Source organism: Macrosteles quadrilineatus, unplaced genomic scaffold (assembly GCF_028750875.1).
Source record: "Macrosteles quadrilineatus isolate MER2022 unplaced genomic scaffold, UCM_ALF_1.0 Scaffold_4__1_contigs__length_99947679, whole genome shotgun sequence".
Lineage (NCBI taxonomy): Eukaryota > Metazoa > Arthropoda > Insecta > Hemiptera > Cicadellidae > Macrosteles > Macrosteles quadrilineatus.
In genome coordinates, this window is record NW_026542597.1 from 19,199,784 (window position 1) to 19,217,982 (window position 18,199).

Sequence of the window (18,199 nt, forward strand, 5' to 3'; positions counted from 1 at the left end):
TGTAGATGTGCCTTTTGAGGGTCACAAGTCGGTGCGTTGACCCATAAACCCTTGGCAAGCCCTCAAAGTACGATTTTGGCCCATTTAAATAACATGGGATTAAAATCAAAACAAAAGAAGGATCAGCTGCGATTAAATCTCAATTAATTTAAAATGTTAGAGAAATTCATAGGATCAGCTGAAAAATTATTTTAAAACTTTTATAAAGTATTTTTTTCAGGTATACCGAATGATTTGAGCTACTTACTATATAAAATTACTTAGAGCAGTGATATTCCCCGATACTTTCCATTGAAAAATGCAGTGTACCGATGGTACACTGGTACAGCAGCTCGTCATTTTTAACAGTTTAATACTACTTATCAAAACATATGAAACCTAGGAACTTGAAACTTAGTACTAGTACTAAGGTTAGTTTTAACATTGTTTCTTCATAATATTGCCAAAATTTATTTAACTAAATAAGGTTAGTTTTATGTTTTGATACACTAAAACAAATAAAACAATCGGGAAAATCCGTCTACGTATGTTAAACAAGCAAAAAAGTGAATGTAAAAAGTGATATGTAAATTTAGGATAAAAATTAGTTTTTCAATATTTGTTTTGCCTTATGCTATTTCTAACAAACCTAATCTGTTTGATTACATTTTTACTTCTCTAATAAGGGCTCAATTTACACTAGTCTTTAGATATACGGGTTTAATTATCGGAACACTTATGTACTAACACTGTAAGTAACACCAATGCATTTTATGTGTAGTTGTGCCCTGGTCTATATATAAGGGAAAAGAGGATTTTTATTTTAACTGTTAATTTTCTACAAAAATAAATACAATCTAACAAAAAACCACTAAGTGGTAACACTTCCCCCGCCAAGTCAGCAACCCAAAAAAGACAATAAATCACCACTTTTCCGCCAAGTAAAACAATGTAATGTATGTAAGTTTGGCCACTTGGCGGCAGACTTTTGCTTGATCACTTTAAAAAATACCATAAAATTAGTTTCATTGAGCAAGTATCTCTCCCAATAGTACATTGCTAGATGAGAGCTTATTTTACAAAATTTGACCTTATTTGTGTCACATTTCATAAAATCATAATAGTGATGGTTTTATATTTACTGATTACCTCGAAATTATTATACTTAGTTGGACTAATTAATTAGAGAAGTTGATTTGTGAAATTATCCACCAACGTAACTTTAATAAAAAAACAAGCAAAAGTCTGCCGCCAAGTTGCCAAACTTACATAAATTACATTGTTTTACTTGGCGGAAAAGTGGTGATTTATTGTCTTTTTTGGGTTGCTGACTTGGCGGGGGAAGTGTTACCACTTAGTGGTTTTTTGTTAGATATTACTATATAAGACGTACCGAATACCCCCATAAATATTATAAAATAAATTCTGTAACCTTATTTCCAGTTTACATTTGTACGGAAATGACGTGTTTACCTTAATAAAACTTGTACCACATTACCTACATTGGGATTTGTATCCGACTACTAAAGGTGATTTAAGCATCGATCGAATTCAAATTTGACGCAAAGACGGAAATTCCATTTGGGGATTAAGCTTCATGTGTTATACATGCGTTCACTGCCATCGCGAATTCCTTCGTCACTATTGCATTAAATAGTGGCCAAACCTCATACATTAACACGTTGAAAAAAAAAACGATATGCACAAACAACATTTTATACTTATTATTCGTGTATATGAAAAACCTGATTTTTTACATACAGAATCCTTCCGAGTAACTCGATAGGAGCAATCGAATTAGTATGGTTCGATAAATACCGTATCCGATCTATCGTGAATAAAATTGCAATACTCATAAAGTTTGCGCTTCAATAAATCCTAAAGAGAAATTATCTTTTATCAACGTGTCACATCGGCGAATTGAGTTGCTTTGTTGTGATGTAAAATCTCTCTATTTAGCTTTTAAATCACTCAGTAAACCTACGCGGTTATTGCCCATCCAAGTTTTGTGCGTTGTCAATTTGTAGGTATATGTTTTCAAGGGGGGGGGGTGATAAGGGTCATTTAGTAGAGAATATAAATTATATCCCACAAAGAAAATCTTGTCAAAATATTATGTATGAAATGTATGTTACAAAATATGGCATAAACTTGCATGGGGTTAGGTGGTTTTGGCTACCCTTGTCACAAAGATTGTTTTCCAAGTAATTTAGAGATCCCCGTTTTTTTTAGCGAATTTCTTTTTAGGGATGTAGCTATATTTAATATCGAACATTCGTATAATTTTTCCTATTTTGTCTTTCGCACATAAAACATTAAAAAGGTTAATATGTTATCCAGCAATTGAAATCTCTGAAAATCTATCTTTCATTTCAATAACTTCCTTCTTCAACATGCGATACTCAAATGCCTCCTATAACATATATTGTAAGAACGTATTAGTTTAATAAGTACTGTGATAGGATCAATGGGTTAGTTTTGCGCCAACCCGAAGTAATTACAGCAGTAATATTATTTCTGAATAAAATTGGTAACTGCCACAGAGAAGATGTAATTAAGTCTCGAAGAAGTAGGCCTAACATCGAATAAAAGTAATGATCCCAAGTAATATGCAGAGGAGCTGTAACATTTTCATAGATGATACAGAATTACTGAGAAGTTGAATTCTTTAATGAGACACAGCTTGGAAACTACAGTATACTCGCTGATAAGATAAAGAGAAGTAATACTGGCTAAGAAGACACAGACAAACCAAGCAATACTATTTTCTATAAGATATGGAAAGTAAGTAACTCTATCTTAGAAAATGCACGGACACTGAGAATCAGTACCGGTATTGTCTGAAAAGATGGATATATTGAGAAGTAATGGCCACTTACAAGATACAAGAAGAAGTAATACTAATACTGCCTGAATACTGCCTGAGAATAAACAGAAGACAATTACCGTCTTACTGATGTACTGAAATACTGTCTGACACGATGTAGGTATTTTCAGCCAAGAAATGGACATGAGTGTATGATGAGGCATGATCTTGTAGTCTTGTTATTGACTAAGGCCGACATACCTTAGACACAGCTGTTAATTAACCTATACAGCAAATCGCCACAATTTTATAGTGGAACCTTCTTCTGTGTGTGCACATAAGGTGACTGAATGATGGCGTTTGCAAAGACTCTCAACAGCTGTGCACGGGAAACTACCAAGGTTACCTCACGTATCACACGTTACCTCTGAGCCAAGGTTACCTCTGCACGTTACCTCGACTGGTCACGTCATGAGAACGTTACCGTCAGACCGTGACCAGGGACCGGCGTCACTCAAAGATCTCACAACACGTAACATCTGTAAGATAGTAGCTTATTTTTTGGCAAGTCTCAAATCTAATACCAAACTATTGATCTTCGCAAGTGTTTAGAATTCGTGTGTCTTCGGTGTAAAACAGTATAAAAGTAATTAAATGTTATTATATGATGTCTGATTAGTCTCATCGGTGAGTTGTAGAGATGTAACGAATATTCGGTTAATATTCGGCATTCGGTCTATTCGGCCAATTTTTCAGTATTCGGTATTCGGTCGAATAGTAGTTGACATTCGGCCCAGTACCGAATACCCAAGTGGGAAAAATAAAACCTTGATAAATTATCTTTTAAAAAAATATGTATTACAAGCTGCTATACCCGTGCTTTGCAACGGGAAGAACGTGTGACCGTATTTTTCTAGTAATCGTGTAGCTATTAAAGTTGTGCTGATGTGTGTTTTAAAATACAGCAACTCTATGATTTAGTTTGAAAATATAAACGGATTTAAAAGCGTAAACCTACTTACTTTTAGTTTTAAACCCCTTCTTAATAGATCCCTAAGAATATGACAACATACCTTAGTGTAGCAATAGCATCAATTGCTTCATAAATGACATGTTTTACCATAATTCTTCAATTTTAGTCAAGCCTCTTGACATGTAGCTTACTCTTAAATAAAAAAATGAAACTTTCAGCAATACTTTACAAAACGTATACAACCTCACTTTAAAACCAAACATAACCCTCCTCAATCTACATAGCTCACAAAACATCTTTTTCTAGTAAACAAACAAACACCAGTTCATTGTACTGACCAGCTGTTTCATTAACTAAATTAAATCATTTAAAAATTGAAAGCATGCCAGGCGTAGCCCTTTGGAAATCAGCCTGTGGGGCAGAGCCCATAGGAAATTCGTCCATATCAATACTTTTCGGCAAATCTACACACTCTAAGCTTCATTTTGATGTGCCAAAAGCCTATATTTTTATTTGGTAAATGACCTTAACCGTTTACATAAAATTTGATTGTATCACTTTAATAATATAATAGATTACAAGAACCAACATTTATTTTCAGAACTTTACAAATTAATAATCAAACTTAATTAATAGTAAAGTGTGATGGTGATGGTGTGAATTGAAGGTGCGATGCCTCTCTTCGTCACTAAAGAGACAAGTAATGACTTGTCTATGAGTCATAGCATAGCTAAACATAAAAGAACTACAACTGGGGTAGAAAATTCGGTGCTTCGGCCTAAGAACTTACCGAATACTCGGTATTCAGCCAAATGTGCTATTCGTTAAATCTCTAGCTTGTGATTCAACATGTTAAGTTCAAAGGAAGTTGTATTACTAGTTTGTTCTTGTGGTAAATGTAAACTCTTTGACTTGGCAAATTATTGACACATTGAAACATAAAAATATATCATGGATGTTAGAAAATGTTTTTTTTTTTACAAATATGTAGCAAAGTATACTACTCTCTCTACAATGTCTTCAAGTTTATTGTTTACTTTCGGACGTCTTATGTAAATTTTTTGAACTCTAGATTTCTAACCAACAGCCTAGGAGGTCCCAGATAGTTGATTTCTATAACACAAAAATTAAAATACATCCAGTTACTTTTCGAAAAGATTTAGTTGATATTTTATTAAAATACTTATAAATATAGTAATTCCGGATAATTTATAGTATTGTGGTATACATTTTAAATTTACAGTAATAGGAATAAGTCACTATAATCATTACATTCAGAATGAAGGAGTAACTACGAATTGATAAAAATATCCTTTTCGTTACAAATTTATAAATAAATCTCATTATAGAAATGCATGCGAATAAACAGCATTTTTCCATATAATAATTTTATTATCGTCCAGACAAATGTTATTGTGAAGATTATGCATTAATATTTAGTTTTCAAATATTTGTATAGAAAGTTTGGTGTAAACGCCTAACTAAGTTCAAGTAGGTGTGAGTGTCTATAGTTTTGTCACCACCAGGTGTTCAGTAACACCTAGCGGTCTCCTATTATTATCGACCTATTGTCACATTGTGTTCATAATTTTCTTCCTACTCGAAAAGGCCAAGGACAAATTGCTTGTTTATTTTACGCCTTCAATTTCCTTCCCCTCTTCCAGAGAGCGTTGGAACAAAACCACTTCAAACTCACAAAGTTGTTATTCAAAATTCCACGAAACACTACACATGATGGGATTTTGATTTAATCGACTTAAAATATAATGAAGAGCCTCTCAATTATTTCCCTGAGAGCCACTCGTATTAATTTACATAATTAATCGTTTTATATCTGCTTTTACGTCTTCTGGTGTCGTCCTGTAATCCAGCTACAAGGAGGTCACGAATTGTGGATATTTGTAGGGATGCACTGTGGATGCGATGCTCTCTGGTGGGGATTATCGTCCGCACTAGTGAGTACTATGACTATCCGCAGTACTATCCTGATAATTAGACCAATTCGTAAATTACAAGGGAAAAAATGTGGTTCGGATTCCACTATAAACTGTAGGTCCCTTATTTGCCATTAGCTGAATGGGCTATTATTTAACAGCTGTGTCTAAGGAACATGTCGGCCTTAGTCACTAACAAGGCTACAAGATCGCGCCACACATCCTACACTCATCCTTCACTTATATTTGGGTTAAAATACGTACATAGTGGCGTCCCCATCTTAAATAACTGATAATTGATAATTAATTCCATTTGACAATTTAATCATACCGAAGGAAACACTACACATTAATTATGATAATTAAACGTAGCTTTGGGCTGCATTATTGTAGGTTATTTAAAGTTTACTAAGTTCCTTAATAAATTATTGAATAGAGGTTATGCTCAGTTCGAAAATAGTCCATTTCCTTACAGCTGATTGCTTCCAAATTCGTCAAATTCCATACGCCAAAAACAAATAATAATCAGCTGACTTTTCCTGACTTAAAAATTACTTTCGCTACACAAGCAATACTTTGCCTGACGTCAAAAAAGTTACAACTGAAGCAATATATATATATAGGGTGGCTGGTCATCAGTGTTACAAAACTTTTTTGGCGTAAGTACAAAGTAAATGCAGTGTAATGATGCATATAAAAGGTTCCAAGTCCAAAAAATAGCTTCCCAAAGAATTATTTTATGTTTTTCAAAAATAACTATGTTTTCAAACTTAATACAGCTATTTCTCAATTACCGGTACATGGATTTGAGTAGACAATGTCATTTTCGTGTTCTACATTGAATTTTGAATAAGAATAATAGAAAACGACGGAGGATTAGTTGTAAAAACCCCATTGTAAATAGATTCAAAGATAAAAATTAAGATGTTTCATAAAAATTTAAAAAAACATTGGCCTTTTGTATTTGTTCACACCCTGTATACAAGAAAGTGGCCGATTATGTTAAAAACTGCGCCATTTTATAAGCTTTCTAACCATATGCTACACTATTGAGGTTTAGATATTCTGTTGTTTGTTTTAGTGGTTTGAATACCAGAAAACAGGGTGTCTTTAACATTTAAAACATAGAAAGCCGGCATGTATTAAGCAAAAGTTGTATTTTTGTTTCAGCTTGAACAGTAAAAACAGTAAAAAAGTTCCCTGTTTTCTGGTATTCAAACCACTAAAACAAACAACAGAATATCTTAACCTCAATAGTGTAGGATATGGTTAGAAAGCTTATAAATTGGCGCAGTTTTTAACATAATCGGCCACTTTCTTGTATACAGGGTGTGAACAAATACAATAGACCAATGTTTTTTAAATTTTTATGACACATCTTAATTTTTATCTTTGAATCTATTTACAATGGGGTTTTTACAACTGATCCTCCGTCATTTTCTATTATTCTTATTCAAAATATAATGTAGAACACGAAAATGACATTGTCTACTAAAATCCATTTACCGGTAATTGAGAAATAGCTGTATTAAGTTTGAAAACATAGTTATTTTTGAAAAACATAAAATAATTCTTTGGGAAGCTTATTTTTGGACTTGGAACCTTTTATATGCATCATTACACTGCATTTACTTTGTACTTACGACAAAAAATGTTGTAACACTGATGACCAGCCACCCTGTATATATATTACGAAATATCAGATAATTTGTTTAAGCTTGATGAAGTCCTCGTAGTTTTTTCATCGTGATAAAAGGTATCGTTCAATACTCGTCACGAAAGTCCCATTTCGGGGAGATAGTGTTGTAAATCCAAGTAGTCAAATACTATTTATTTTTCATATACTATTTATTTATTTAATACTATTTATGAACATATGGGATTAGGTTTGCAGAAGCTTGATACAGGAACTATAAGAAGAAGGTAAGCAATGTTTATGCCATTTGCAAAACCAAATTAATGCAATAGAGTTAATGGAGCCTACAGTAATTTTCAGAATAGAAGATTACACTGTGGAAACTATGTTTGGCTTACAGCTCGGTAAATATTTAACAGGGAATTCAGTAGCAAAGACCCTCTTAAGAGGTGTTTAAGAACTCACTCTTACATCAGAATCGCACGTTAGGATCTCCTAAGAGACCTGCCTTTGGCTTTGTACATTCGTGTGCATTCCCTATCTAAAATGTTTATGTCTCTGACCATACAAGAATTTTTTTTGAAAAAATAATTAATAAATATTATTTTATCTCTAGTAGCTTAATTTTAAAGGTTAGAAATACAGTTCAAACATAGCGTGCCAAAAGAAAGTACGGAATTTCAAAATCAGCCATAAAATACTAAATATATTCGTCTCGTCCCACTCATACAGCATTATATATTTCTCTCTATTCAAACAATACTTGACGTTATAGACTCGAACCGTTATTATTTCGCTGTCAGTTTTGATTCAGTCAAAGCAACTTTGACACCCCCCCTCCCCCTTTGCCCATTCAAAGCCCCGAGTCATTTTAATCACTACTGTGACCCACATTTTGTTCATCTCTCGTTGCTTCTCTCTAATTTTGACGCTACGTATTCCTTTTGACGTTTCCTCTTCACCAAAACATAATTAATATATGAGAAAATATTTATGAAAGATATTTCATAGATTTTAATAGCTGTAAGGGCTTAATTTCGACTTTTTATCATTATGATTAGCAAGAAGCTGTATTTAAATTCTACGTTGTAATTTAGCTTACATAAATTTATCATGAATTTTTAAGTCTGCGAAATCTTTAGCAACTCAATTTAAGTTAAGGCCTATGAATTGCTGATTCCCTTATACACTAAATAAATTAACATCTGTAATATGTGTATGAAATTCTGCTATCTATTTTCTTCTTAAGAAGTGATTTATTTCTTTTTCAAAGATTTTCATCAGTGTCTGACTTAAAGAGTGTGTTTTTAAGGCGCATCAAATACATATTTGCACATATTTTATTACCTAATTATGCTTATGTTTATTAAGTGATTTAATCCTATTTAATGTATATTTGAATGTAAAAATGGTGTTACCATTGAAAGAATAAATAAATATGGTTTTTCGTTATCTCAACTGTTTTCGTGACAACTACAATGTATTACCAATCTGTATTGTTTTATGAAATTTTTTTTTTGAAACCTTGACAAAAACTCTTTTTCATTAAGAATCATTATAGTAATACATAATATGAATATTATGGTAGGATGTAAGTTTAAAATAATAATGATACAACATTGCAATTTATAAATGTTATAATTTATTATAACATAAAACATTATAAATGTCGATTTGATAATAATTTACTACGCATAATTAAAAATTATATTTTGTACTAGAAAATTAAAGACTTAATCAAAATTGAATTAAATCAACACGAGCAACAAGATTGTACCTGAACTAAATTGAAACTAATAATTTCTTTTCTACAAGTTTTAACACATTTTCACAACTCAGTTCTGCAGCTGAACTAATGTAACACCCTTTTATTCACCCTGTCTTCCCTTTTACGTATGTCTTGAAATCCCTCACTGCAATCATATATCAAAAGTTGGATCCTACTTTCCTTCAACTTCTTTGTACTTTCTGCATGAAACACTGCTGCATTGCGTAAGGCCTTTTTTTTGCAATAAAAGATGAAATTGCCATTTATAATAGTTTAAAAGAAAGTTATGTTTGTACCAATTAGGAGATGTAAGTTTCGATAGAATAAATGGGAAAATTTATCCGTTCAAGAACATAAACGTTACGCAGATCAATTTAAAAGTTAAAAAAATATAGAATTTATTGAACTCTTTTTTCAAATAATGATTTGTACATTTACTTACTACAGTATTACTATTAAAATGTATAAAAGTAGACATCCCATAAGTATAAACCAATTGTAACGTTTGTTTAGACGAGTCTCATATAAAATGTGCTACTGTTAAAGCTATATTTTCTCTTTTAGTTTTTCTTACTGTTACAATATTAAGATTAAAAAGTTTGTTTAGGAGAAAGATATTTGTTATGTCTAACATTAGCATAGCTATAAATTTGTTCCATGGGAAAACTAATAGGCTAACTATAATTAAGGACTTAAAATGAACTTGGTCGTATAATATTTTTATATAGAGTGTGCCCCCTAAAAATGTTCTGTCTATCTTTTTTCGACAGTAATAGGTCGATTTGATGAATTGTGTTAGACCTAACGATTTCGCAGCACTTAAGGTAAAATTTTAACTGCACATTTAAGAGTCGAAATATTGCAAAAAACATGCAGAAAACGTCTCCTTTACGAGAATGAAAACATCCTTAACTCTTTACTTATCACAAAAGTCTATTATGTTTCTTGAAGTACATAATTTTTTTTTTTTGTTCGCAGATGGCAAAGAAGACTGGATGGCTCAAGAGGGGAACACGGAAGTACCTGCAGCACCTCTCTCTCACACAACACCAGCTGATACCAGGACAGAGGCTACTAACACTGACGACGACCTCCACCAAGGTACAAAACGAAACGTCCATTTACACAAAAATGTATAAATGTAATACAATTAATCATGTCAAAGTAAATCTGTTATCAGAGCGTAGTGAAAAACATGAATTGAATCATCAAAGCTTAACACGTAAAAGTAAACGTTGCAGCTTGTCACAGCTGGTTAAATTATCTGTAGATATTCGTTTACAGATATTAATTTCTGAATCAAAACTGTCAGGTGTTTTTAATTGCCTGAAAGACTAGATTTGGCATTGAACAGCAATACACATTTTTGCGTTATAAGTTTGTCATAACCCTATTTGGTTTTAATAGGTTCTATGAACAGTATAACAAGGTTTTTATGCCGTATAATTCGTTATGTTATAAACTAAATTAAACAGTAATTGTAGTTTACGCAACGATTGCGTAAAGATAGTGTTAACGACACGAGTAGAAAATTTAAGGTACGAGCCTTGGCGAGTGCCTTAAAAACTTCTACGAGCGTCGTTAACACTATTTACGCGAGTTATGCGTACACTACTTTACCTACGACGGCGTTTTAATTGCTAAAAATCACTACTCATAACTTCTAAGAGAGGTTATGTTTTTGTTTATAACCTCTCATTGCCACTGACAGTGATGGAACGAAACATTGCATCAAACACTAATTGCACCACTCGACAATTAAATTGGCCTGAACAGCTGATTATTTGAATTTCGAATCATTACAATTTTGCTTCTCCTCTCTCAATCTTTGAACCTTATTGGTCTGTTACCCGTGTTGTAATGAGTAAAACTATGCTGTTATGAAAGTAAACAATGCTGTTATGAGATACTTTTCAATTCTAAGAACTGTACTGAAATACCTACTTTAAATAACGGCTGTAGGTAAACTACTATTTCGTCATAACTTCAGTTGTAAACCAACGTGTATAAATCGAACGTATGTATCGATTGTTTTATACGTTTGTAGCTTATTGTTGCATTCTTGTCAATAGCAATGAATACAAACAGTTTGACATATCTATAGTATAATGCACATTAAATAATCTTAGACGAAATAATTTAATCACTTACTAACCATCTGCTTGCTTGCATCAGCAAAACTGAAAAAAGTTTAAAGTTGTTTTGAGAAAAGTAATTTTTTAACTTAGTTAGCTGAAAAAATGTTGCTAAATTACGAAGTATTGTTAACTTAGTATTGTTTACAATTTTCTGATGCGTTCCGGGAAAACTACACAAAACAATCGGAGGATTCTTTGCACTAATATATTTTTCATATACGTTTGTCAGCCTCAAACAGCCTTCTCATTGATCCTTTAATAACATTTTCACGGAAAATACGATGTCTAATTAAACCTTTAGCTGGAAGGCACGAGCTCCTGCAATTACCACTGCGGCAATATCAGTAAGCCATTGACGTAGCGTTGGTTGTGGCGTTGGAATTGCAGGCTTTGATCTGCACGTTAATTATATTGCCGTACTTTAATTACATAAAGTAAACGACTACTCGTAGGCGTTGTGCCGTTTTGCGAATGCAAAGTTTATTTTTGTTGCTGTATTTACTAGTAAACATTTCAATGTTTGTGAATAACTCACTTATTCGGTGGTTCAAGGTTTATGTTATAAAATAGTGGTAACTTGTTTGCTTAACGTACTTTAGATCCTAGTTTGTAAATTATATTTTTCAGTTATTGATTTTATGGTATATAATATTGAGTACATGGTGTATAACATTTGCATCATTGAGGAAAGCAAAATGGTGTATTTACTGTAAAAGGTGTTGATAGAAAGTATTATTATTTACGTATGTTTATTGTTACACAGATAGTTTCCAGTATAGGCTTTTGAATTTTTAATTAAAAAAACCTTCCAGTTGAGAAAGAAAAAAATATAACCAGCCTCCACATTTTCATCTGAATTAAATAACCAATTTTAAATTTATTGTTCGCTATATTCACTGTATGGCAATTATTTGATATTTCACTATGGCTCTAAAATAATACAAAGTACAAGGAAACTTTGAACATACCTGTGAAATAAAAATCACGTGTTCTCCCTAAAATTCATATCCTCCAAAAAAATCACTCAGAGCTTGTAAAATATTTCATTGATTAATTGAATATTTAACCTCAATTCTTTCTTCATATTCACGCCGACCCATTTTGACCATATTGTATTCATATAAAAATAATTTAAATTGATTTACATGATATATTCTATGTTACAGGGTCGTCTGATGAGCATCAAGACTCGCAGCAGCTGACGCAACAACAGCTGACCCAGCAACAGCGGTACATCGTAGAGACCATCACCATGACTACAGTGACGGAGAGGCGGATCGTACGAGAGGCGGAACGCAAGAGTGTGGAGGCGGAGGACATCCCTTCCAGACCTCCCGGCATCCTCAAGGGAGGCAAGCTGTGGCGGAGTGTGGACTGCGGCAACCAGACAGACCTGGGCGAAGACCTCATGGGACATCCGCCTGGCGAGGAGGACGACCGTCGAGGAGTCAGGTTCTCCGAGGCCGGCAAGTCCGAGAAAGAGGACAACAAGGACGGCAGTGAGATGAACTTGACGTTCAAGATTGCAAATCCTGTGGTTGTTTCTAAGCCAAACTCTGCCGTGAGACAGCTGTTCCCTGGACAGAAGTTCATGTCTCCACCGCCTCAAGCGGCACGATCACCTGAGGCAGAGACTGCTCAAGACGAAAAAGACAAGAGCTATCTGACAGCTGAGAATCTCAAGATGTTCGAAGAAGCGAAAAAGAACAAGCTTCAACAATATTATAGCTCAAGTAGAAACAGCTCGAAGGACGGAAGTTCTCAAACTCTCTCGTCCCCTCAGACGGAGCATCCACCGAGTGATGACGATGAAGGTCTGAGTAGCAATTTGATCAAGAGAACAATTGAAAGGAACACGCTCAGGCGAAGTCTGTTGAAGTACCCGCACGATATTAGATTGAAGAGGAACCAGAACAAGTTGAAGAACGAAAACTCACTCGTGGAAAGGATAAAACAACTGACGTGTGACGTCGATGACGAAACGGACAAGGGAAAAGATGGAGAGTCGAGTAGATCGAGTCCCCCCGGGGAAGAGTCTCAGAAGGTGCAGAGTTCGAGCCAAAGTCGCCCTGATAAAATCGCCTCCTCCGGCATGTCTTCCACTTATAAGAAGTTGACGGATCTGTTTTCACGTAGGGATAAACTTGAAGCAGCGCACCCCTCGGTTATTCTACAGACCCCTGTGTCTGTGGAGAGACAATACGCTTATTATCAACCGGTCTATCACCAACAACACCCTACTCCACCTGATTTAGGCAACGGATTGAACACTCCCACTGGTGTTGGTCAGAAACATTTGGTTCCAAGAAACAGTGTAACGACCGAGGCGAGAAAACAGTTCCTTTCGTCTCTGGCACCTTTGACCGCGTGTGTTAGCGGTAACTTGGATGATTCTCCAGTATACAGAGATAACCAACCGTTACCCGGGGACAGGACGTCTGTAGCGAGCACCAGTACGGCGCAGGACTCCGAGTACAGCTTAGACGACATAGAAGAAGCCCTAAACTCGGAAGACACAAAATCTCAACCCCAACCGGATGTGGTGGCAGGTACCCCGGCCGGAAACAGTGACCAAGACGAGCTCGCCCTGTTCGTACAGCAGGATGCGGGCCGTATAGAGCGGATCCGTAAACGTTACAGTTCGACACCAACCTCAGCTGGCTCTGACGATGACGAACATGACGACTACGGATTCAACCGAAGACCTTCCGTTCGTGGAATCAAACCGAGATTCGGTTCTACGACAGAAATTCTACAGCAGATGCAATCTCAGTTGCAACCTCCAGCTCTGGCGTGTCCAAGTAGAGTAGGGAGTCATATAACATGGCCTTATTACACCCCCGACGACTCTAGGAGGAGTAATCCAAGTAGAACAGCGATGCCTATATTGAAAGAGGAAACTCACTTTACCTACATCCCCGATCCCAATATGGAGTACGGAGCCAACTCCCCCGTGGATCCCTCACGAACGTATCAGCACCAGATGATATATTCGGCAACTGGGAACCTTCATCAACCCATGAGGATCGGAGGCGGTGGAGATATCCAATATCCTGCACGAGTGCATCACATCCACTCGGAGTCTCCTCCCAGAGTACCACCGATGGGGATGATGGTTCCGTACCAAGAACATGACTTTCCTTACCGGACGACAGCGCCTATATACGCCAGAAGAGCTATCCCAGGAAGTGTCGTCCAAATGAGGGTTTCTCCCATCCCAGCTGGATCTGCTGTTAGGCTACCCCTACACCCTCCCTATGTAGAACCTGAGCCCCACTACTCTACCCAGCCGCTACCACCAGGAACAACCTCCATCATCAGAGTAGGACAGCAACAGACCATCAGAGTTCCCTACCCTACTGGAGGGCCTGTGCAGGTGCATCTCCTAGCAACAAGGAGAAGTGAAAGCCCTCAACGAGGATCTCCTTCGCAACAACCTGCGTATCCTGCAAACCAATACGTTGTAGCACGAGGAACGCAGACTTCCTCGATATCTTCCACCTACTACAACATCGGGAATGCCGTTCCTCCCAGAGGCACGTACTATCCCTCTCCACCCATTCCTCAAACAAATGGACCAAATTTCAACCGAGGGCCTCTAATATACTCCGATCATCCAGCTAAACCTCCTCATCTTTACAACAACAACAATTTCCCTCCGAACCCCCACCGAGCCACGTCCCCCATCCAGTCGTTGACCTCTTCCCCCACCAGGATGAAGCCTCAGAACGAGCGAGGAGTTCCTGAAGGTGCTGCGTCCTCTTCCCCAGCATTCCCTCAAGACCAGGTTTACCAACTTCAAGTTTCCTCGGGCACAAATATACCCTCTCCTAGCACCTCGGAGGCTAGTCACTCCCCCGCCACCTGTGATACCGCCACCTCTCCTACCACCCCTCCACAGTCGTCTGCCAACCCTTCCTCTGTATATTACTCCATGAATGTCTGACACAGTCTACAACAGTACCAGTACTACTGGACCTCCTCTCAGCCCAATCCCTAGATGTTTTGTTGTTTAGATTGTTTGTTACGCCTGGGGTTAGTTGGGGACTCATTTCCGTCCTTGAGGTTGAAACTCTTGTTTATGATTGAATAAGTAACCTATTGAGTTTTTGTCGCTTCTGGTAGTTTTACAATATTCAGTACACACTTAAGAATCTAATAGATTTATGTAGATTATCAGTACCTGATATGTTATTGTAAAAGGTACAGTATGAAGTTTTCAGATATTTTTAGGAAAATCTAACTTAATTGCGATTTTCTGTTAATTAATCGAAATAGCTTTGTCTCCAATTCTACAGTTGTTATAATTTGTAGCAGTAGGTCTATCTAACTGCTTAGCATATTTAAAATATTGTGTTTGTGAACATTTACACCTGACAGTCCTAATATAGTTTCTTTGACACAAGACAATAACATGTCCCCCGACGGGAACCTACCCTAGCTCCAGGCGGTCAAGACTCCAGTATTATTTGTCGCAATAATTCGTCTAGCTTTGTTATTGGTCAAAGGCCGCTCATTGTTTCGTATGGTTGTGATTTTAAGGCTTAAATTTATAAACCCTGCCTAAAAACATGTTTGTAATACACGGTCACACTGTGGTCTTTTAAAAAGACGTTTTGTAAAAACTTTAATCGAGTATCGAAGATTCTTCCAAGTTTGTAGCGGAAAACCGAATGGTCCAGATTGTTTATTTTATTGTAGTCGAATAACTATCGATATTTTTATGAAATTATTGCGTTTACGTTATAGAAAATTGTTGATAATTTACGCTCATATTGTTGTAGTTTTTTAAGTTTTATAACTAAATATAAAATCGAAGCGAGATCTCTTTAGAGTGTTAAAATGTATTGAATAGTAGTTAAAAAATCTCATAGTGAATTTCTATCTATTCTGTGTTTAGTGTTAGAATTGATCTGAGAAACTTGTTCGCGAAGGCCTGAGAACGGAAACGAATATAAATTTTATTTTTAAATATAATTATTTATATAATAGCTCTAATAAACCCCATTTTATATTATATATAGTATGTAATAGTTTTTAAAAGTTAAATATTTATAGACCTTTATTGTACTGCAGTATAACTGATGCATTAACCAAAACATTTTTTACTTCTCGGTATAGTACAGGTAGATCATATTGTTTAGGCCTTACAGGGTTACCACCTTTTTCACTAGTGGCTGCAAATGTTGTTTTTTTTTCTTTAAATTAAATATTTGTTTATAGACACTTACAATTGTTTAAAAATTATAAACGCTCTAGTAATGAAATTTAACTCCAAAAGAAAGCTCCTTAAAGCATGGCAAACAACATATTCAGGTCGAAGAGTTTTCACAGTAACGTCCACTCATAATGGGATTAAGGGTAAGAGGCTTTGGCCGAAATGGGGCTGCAAGTGTTGGGGAGGGGGGTGGAAACCCGCTGTTTGGACATGGTACAATAACTCAACTAGCCTGTTTGTTACTCAATCGACTGTGTATAATATTTTTTCTTTTGGGCTTACGATGTCAAAAAAAATAAGATTTGAACTTTTCTAAATCTTCCACATTACATTATGCATTTCATACATTTAACTATTATTTACATTGTGCATTTACTCCCACTTGTATAAGAAAACCTCAAATTTGTTTGGGTAGGCTTCCGTATTTGTTGCCAAAAACAACCGAATGAAAATTTCGATCAATATATCGATTGTTTTATTCGATATATCGTTTGGTTCGTAGGTTTACCTAACCTAACCAACCAAACGATATATCGAATGAACTAATCGATATATCGAATAATTGGTATTTTCATTCGGTTTTTTTTACAACAGATACGGAAGTCTACCCATTTGTTTCAATAACCGAAGAACGATTCAGAAATCTAAGCCACTAGTGATAATGGTGAATTTATAAAACCGATAAATTGTAAATACTTGCAAAGATATTCCACATTCCATTATGTTACCAAAGATCAGTTCTACCTTCAGCTTGCATAGGCGTAAAAGTTTATTTTACCTTCGTAATATATGTAAATTATGTAATATAACTGAGAAATGTAATAATATATCTAAAAGTTGTTGTAACTGATGTTTCGGTGCCAAAGACGTAGAGCTGTACCAAAGCGGCTCGAAGGAGCCTTAGGCCTAACCTTATAATCAAACATTTGGTTCTCTTTTGTCAATCATTAAATATAATTTAAACAAACAAACTGCATTTTCATTAGTCAAAGTGATAAGTCCATAAGTCTAGCGTGCTATGGCTTGCCAATTTCTCCAAACAACAAGATGGATATGAGTTTAACTATTTACCGAAATTTGTAAGGCAAAATACCACCTATGGTGTCATAGCCAAAGGAGTAAGAGGGTAAGTAATTATTTTATTTTATTTATTTATTTATACATGCCAACGGCTAAGCCAATACCAAACACCAAGTATTTACCATATTATTTGGCGTTATTTGGAATTATTTACCAAAACACCAATATTTCTATCTACCTTTATGAAACCAACACCATTCATCCATTAATTGTCCATTGTTGCCTTTATCTATTCATTTCTTACTTTACAATCAACTGTGTTTTTGTGTGTTTTTTTCAAACTGCTACATCTTTTCTGTAAAATTACGAGTCATATTACTTATGTCGGGCCTTCAAATGTTGTTTCCAGGGCCACTTAAAGACATAGTGTAGCCTTTTGTTGCAGAACAAACGTCTTGAGATATTGTTCTACATTATTTACCAACACTGACGTAACAATTGAACAATTGTTCAATTGTAAAACTTGACAATATTTAAAATGTGTTTTAAGGATGGTATTTGTAAAAGAAATGGTGAATCGTGTACTGTAGTATCATAGACACAAAGAATTAAATAGAGACTGTCAGTTGTGCTGTGGTTCTGGCACACACCGCTGGGAGCGCCATATAGTTACGGCTTTTACGCACTACTTAACTACACGGCGCTACCAGCGTGCTCCCTACGGTAA

General features: G+C 35.4%; 1 protein-coding gene across 1 annotated transcript in view; it reads left to right on the forward strand.

Annotated features, from left to right (window-relative positions):
- Positions 1 to 17,423, forward strand: part of LOC128992785 (uncharacterized) — a 195,664-nt gene extending 178,241 nt beyond the window's left edge. Inside the window, exons 7-8 of the mRNA XM_054416525.1 lie at positions 10,075 to 10,197; positions 12,401 to 17,423. Coding sequence (XP_054272500.1) covers positions 10,075 to 10,197; positions 12,401 to 15,180 — 2,903 coding nt within the window. The 3' untranslated portion in view covers positions 15,181 to 17,423. The remainder of the gene's footprint in view (positions 1 to 10,074; positions 10,198 to 12,400) is intronic.
- The last annotated feature ends 776 nt before the right edge of the window (positions 17,424 to 18,199 follow it).